This window comes from Chiloscyllium plagiosum, chromosome 7 (genome assembly GCF_004010195.1).
Source record: "Chiloscyllium plagiosum isolate BGI_BamShark_2017 chromosome 7, ASM401019v2, whole genome shotgun sequence".
NCBI classification, from domain to species: Eukaryota; Metazoa; Chordata; class Chondrichthyes; order Orectolobiformes; family Hemiscylliidae; genus Chiloscyllium; species Chiloscyllium plagiosum.
In genome coordinates this window covers 10,852,810-10,858,231 of record NC_057716.1, presented here as the reverse complement: position 1 = coordinate 10,858,231, position 5,422 = coordinate 10,852,810, and the positions used below count along the sequence as shown (strand labels likewise).

The 5,422-nt window shown below is 39.0% G+C and overlaps 1 protein-coding gene across 1 annotated transcript; it reads left to right on the top strand.

Moving 5' to 3' along the window:
• The first annotated feature begins 2,669 nt into the window (after window positions 1-2,669).
• Window positions 2,670-4,144, top strand: LOC122551307 (gamma-crystallin S-1-like). The gene is made up of 3 exons (XM_043693016.1): window positions 2,670-2,753; window positions 2,855-3,097; window positions 3,796-4,144. The coding sequence occupies exons 1-3, from the start codon at window positions 2,745-2,747 to the stop codon at window positions 4,069-4,071; spliced, it is 528 nt and encodes a 175-aa protein (XP_043548951.1). The 5' UTR covers window positions 2,670-2,744; the 3' UTR covers window positions 4,072-4,144.
• The last annotated feature ends 1,278 nt before the right edge of the window (window positions 4,145-5,422 follow it).

The following is a 5,422-nucleotide window of genomic DNA, read 5'->3' as shown; positions in this document are numbered from 1 at the left end:
GCATGTAAGCCCTGTCCTGATTTGCCATCCCAAAATGCAGCACCTCATATTTATCTAAATTAATCTCCAATTGCTACTCCTTGGCCCATTTGCCAATCTGATTATGGTTGCACTATGACATTACCTTCTTTGCTGTCCACTATACCATTAATTGTCATATCATCTGCAAAGTTACTAACCATATCCTTTATATTTACATCCAAATCAGTTATATATATGACAAAAAGCATTGGACCCAATATTGAACCTTGCAGTAGACCATTGGTGACAGGCCTCCAGTCCAAAAAGCAAATCTCAACAACCGCATTCTGTCTCCTATCTTCGGGTCAATTTTGTATCCAAATGGCAAACTCTCCCTGACTCCATTTGATCTATCCTTGCTAAACACTCTACCATGCAGAATCTTCTTGAAGGCCTTAAGCAAATCCACATAGACAATATCCATAAGACATGGGAGCAGAAATTAGGTCATTCAGCCCATTGAGTCTGCTTTGCCATTCAATCATGGCTGATAAGTTTCTCAACCCATTCTCAAGCTTTCTCCCCATAACACTTGATTCCCTTGATACTCAAAATCTATCTATCTCAGTCTTAAATATACCCAATGACCTGGCCTCCACAGCCTTCTGCAGCAATGAATTCCATAGATTTACCACTGTCTGGCCGAAGAAATTTCTCCTTATCTCTGTTCTATAAGGCCTTCCCTTTCCTCTAAGGCTATGCCCTTGGCTCCTAGTCTCTCACACCAATGGAAACATCTTCCCAACATCTACTCTGTCCAGGCCATTCAGTATTCTGTAAGTTTCAATTAGATCCCCCCTTATCCTTTTAAACTTCCTCAAGTATAGATCTACAGTCCTCAAACATTCCTCATATGTTAAGCGTTTCATTCCTGGACCACTTTCGTGAACCTCCTCTGAACACGCTCCAGGACCATACATGCTTCCTGAGGTATGGGATCCAAAACTGAGCACAATCGTCCAAATGCGGTCTGAGCAGAGCCTTGTAGATGTTCAGAAGTATATCTCTGCTTTTATATTCAAGTCCTCTCAAAATAAATGCCATCATTGCATTTGCTTTCCTAACTAATTACTCAACCTGCAATTTTATCTTGAGAGAATCCTGGACTAGAACTCCCAAGCCTCTTTGCACTTAAGACTTCTGAATTTTCTCCTCATTTAGAAAATAATTCCTGCCTCAATTCTTCCGACCAAAGTGCGTGACCTCACATTTTCCCACGTTGTACTCCATCTGCCACTTGATTATCCACTCTCCTAACCTTGTCCGAAGCTGTCTGCAGCCTCCCCACCTCCTGAATACCACCTGCCCACTGCTCAGTCTTCAACAATCTTCTTTGTCACTTCTTCAAAAAACTCAATCAAGTTAGTGAGTCACAATTTCCCACACACAAAGAAGTGTTAACTATCTTGATCCATCCTTGCCTTTCTAAATACATGCAAATCCTGTCCCTCGGAATCCTTGCCATCAACTTACCTACCATCGATCTCAAGCTCACTGGTCTATATTTCACTGGCCTTTCCTTACCACCTTTCTTAAATGATGGCACCCTGTTTTGCTTGGCAATGCAAACATTTCCAACGCTGACCCTTTTTCAAGAGTTGATGCAGGATGCCAGAATGCAGGCCAGATTATCTATGAACTTTCTGTAATAGGTCCCAACTTTAAAGAAAAATATAAACTCTAATACAGATGTGGGAGCAGGGGGACCTTTGATCGCACATGAAAAGGTAAGGAAATTACAGGGCTGTGTGAAAAGAGCAGATGAATATAACTACTTGTAGTTCTCTTTAAAAGCATAGCATAGTTATAATGGGATGAATGGCCACATTCTGTGCTGCCAGATTCAATGATTTTATGTTTACCTTTTGAGCTAAAGATGTCAGTTCTGGTAACCAAATTTGTGATCATGGCAATAATGTACCAGATTTTAGTTGATCTGTACTTCTTTAATTAAGATACTCCAAAGCTTTTTCTTCACTCTTTTCTTTTTGTAAGCAGTAAATAATCCAATCTGTTGTCCCCATATATGTACATTCTGAATTTTTCTTCCATCAAACTATCATTGCCTTTTTGTTGTTTTGTTTTTTATTCAAATCTCCCTTCAACTAATGTGTAATTAAGAGCAAAGGAGAAAATAATAGGTAACAAAAGGATGTACATTAGTGTATGGAACCAAAAGTGTACAATAATATGTTGATAAAATACCATATATAATTAGTTCAGTTCTCAAGTAGATGATTAATTTGGAATGAAAATACATTAACAGTTACACATCAAAACAAACTTATTTACAGAGTAATAATTTAAGTAACCTGCTCCAGACATGCATGCCTATGTGTTAACCAGTTTGAGAGTGGACCTATTCAATTATATTGAACTATTGGGAACATATCCTTTTGAACATGCAATGACACTGAGAATTGCAGTGGAAGCATAGAATAGGGTCACAATGGCCTCCAGTGTATTGTTGTCTTCTTTAATGTAAGAATTAAATTGAAATGGAAGCAAAACACTGAAAAACAATACTAAAGCGCCTTTTGAATGTTTTCTTTGCATTTACTGTATAAGTCATGTGTGATGCAGCATTTGTAGTGGTTTCAACTCATTGAAATGGTTTGAATAACTAAAGAAAATGCACAGTGTGGCATTTCAGCGCAGTGTATAAATATCAAGCTCTGTGAAGCAGTAATACATTCGGTTACGAAGCCAACTCTGAACCCATAATGGGAAAGGCAAGGATTATCTTGAGTTCACATGTTGTATTAAAATTTTCCATTAGGAATAGAAAAGTTTGAGAAATCATGAATTTACAAACCTGTTTCTTTCCTCACAGATCATCTTTTACGAGGACAGGAACTTCCAGGGACGGCACTATGAGTGCAGCAGTGACTGTGCCGACCTGTCCCCTTACTTCAGCCGCTGTAACTCCATCCGTGTTGACAGTGACTGGTGGGTGCTGTATGAGAAACCCAATTACATGGGATACCAGTATGTTCTGACCAGGGGGGAGTATCCTGACTACCAGCGCTGGATGGGATTCAATGACAACATTTGGTCATGTCGCACTTACCCATACGTAAGTTATTTCTGGTGGTTTGTATTTTCTGATCAAACTGACACTGAGATAATGATTAATGCACTCCACATTTGGGTTTGTCTGAATGAGATGTAAAGGAGATCTTTATTTTCACAGGATTGATTTTAATTTTCATCAATGATAGTAATATGTAGTGGACTGTGACACAACCAGTTTGATTTACCAATTCACTAATTTGTGTTTCTGTCACTGCCAAAACCTTGTCACTATACTTGTTATATAGGTAGTTCTTCAGTCAACACTTGTGCAAGCTGGGAAGTTAGTAGTCCATCATATACTGATGTACTGTTGCAAAGCTGATGATCATCTGGGATATAATTGAAACATTTACAAATAATAAATCTGATATTCCGAACTGAAAGCTAAATTGACATATTGACATAGCAGAAGGTAACAAGGCCAAATTGGATAAAACCTGAGTCATAAAACTTGTCGATGGAGATGTTTATATTCATCCCATTCATTTAGCTGTAAATATTGAAAAGTTTACATAAAAGAGAAAGCTGCTGGCACTTGAAAAAGAGGTCTTCCCACAAGAACAACCAGAAGTACATTAAAGTGTCTACTGCTAACAATATGCTTCTGTTTGTATGCATGAAATATCACCAGTCACATATGCACCGATTGTAGATATATTTGTAGCTGCACCACAAATCTTTCATGTCTTTCTATTGCAGTACCGAGGAGATTCCTACAGAATGAAAATTTATGAGAGGCCTGACTTTGGAGGACAGATGATGGAATTCATGGATGACTGTCCATCTGTCTACGACCGTTTCCGTTACCGTGACATCCACTCCTGTCACGTGATGGACGGTTACTGGATCTTCTATGAACACCCCAACTACAAAGGGCAACAGTACTTCATGAGACCCAGTGAATGCAGGAGATACAGTGACTGGGGAGGCTACAGCTCAACTATCGGATCTTTCAGGCGAATGAAGGACTTTTAGTCTGCAACTATAATGCATTACTTTATTTTGTTGAATTATTTGTCAACATAATAAAATATGCTTTATGACCCTGTCTTCTTTTCAATTCATTCATTCTTGGCTCCTCATTAAAATAGTTCAGAATAGTGCTGGTATCTGGTGGTTTCATGGAGAATACTTTACCTCAGTGATTGCAGTGACATGATCATCATTAAAGTCAGTAATTGAAAAAGGAGAAGATGCCAGGGTCAAGTAGGAAGCATTGTGAATGGCCCACCAGTACCATCGCCTGTTGATGTTTTTGGGAGTTTCTGCAGTCAATAAGCAGGAACTGTTCATGATCCAAGCTGAACCCGCCTCAATGATTATTTCCAACTTTCTTGAGGCTTGAGGCATTTTGCAGGTTATGGGATCTAACAACTTCCAATGTTTACGCTATAAATTTATGTGTACCTGCATTCCCTCCACCATTGATGCTGAGTAACAGCAGTGCGTACTATCTACAAGACACAGTACAGCAATTCCTCAAAGATTCTTCAACAGCATCTTCTAAACCCATTACCACTTCCATCAGATAGATAAGGGTAGCAGATAGATGGGAATACCACCACCTGAAAGTTCCCCTCCAAGCCACCCATCATCCTGACTTGGAAATATATCCCCATTCCTTTGTTTGCAGTGGGTCAAAAGCCTGGAATTTCCTCTCGATTGGCATCGTGGTTGAATCCACAGTAGGTGGATTGCAGTGATTCAAGAAGGCAGCTCATCACCACCTCCTCAAGGGCAACTAGAGACAGGCAATAAATGCTGGCCAGCCAGGGATGCCCACATCTCACAAATTGAATAAATAAATAAAAATGGAACATGCTATTGTTATGACATGGGTTAAACCCTCCTGCTTAATTTAAGCCAGCAACACAGAAAAAAATTATCCCATGCAGTCATCTGGGAAAATTCAAGAGGCCAAGAACTAATTAAAGTAAAAATGAACAACTTTATTTCTTAAAGTATAACAATGAATAATTAACTAACAACAATTTAAAACTCCATCCTCTCACCTATCTTTTATTTTCCCTTCGATAACACTAGTCCGATAAAACCATCGAGTAAGTTTTACCAAAGAATTTGAATTTCAAAGCCAGCCATCTGTCCTATCTTACTCTGTAGATTTACTCTCTAGGTCGGTGTTGATGATTTTTTCTCAGTGCAAACTCCTTCTGTAGACAGGTACCTCTCATAGAGTTCTTACCAGCAGCCTACATCTGTTGGTCTTTTGGCAGTTCTCCCCGAACTGTTCAATTTTTCCCTGTCTTATATCCCAAAGCATTGGATTGTGTCTTTGGCTTTTTGGATTGTCAATATACTCAATTCA

Excerpts from the sequence above, each read along its gene's own strand:
- LOC122551307 (XM_043693016.1), top strand. Across the intron at positions 3,098-3,795 it reads CATGTCGCACTTACCCATAC|TACCGAGGAGATTCCTACAG; the intron begins GTAAGTTATTTC and ends TTTCTATTGCAG.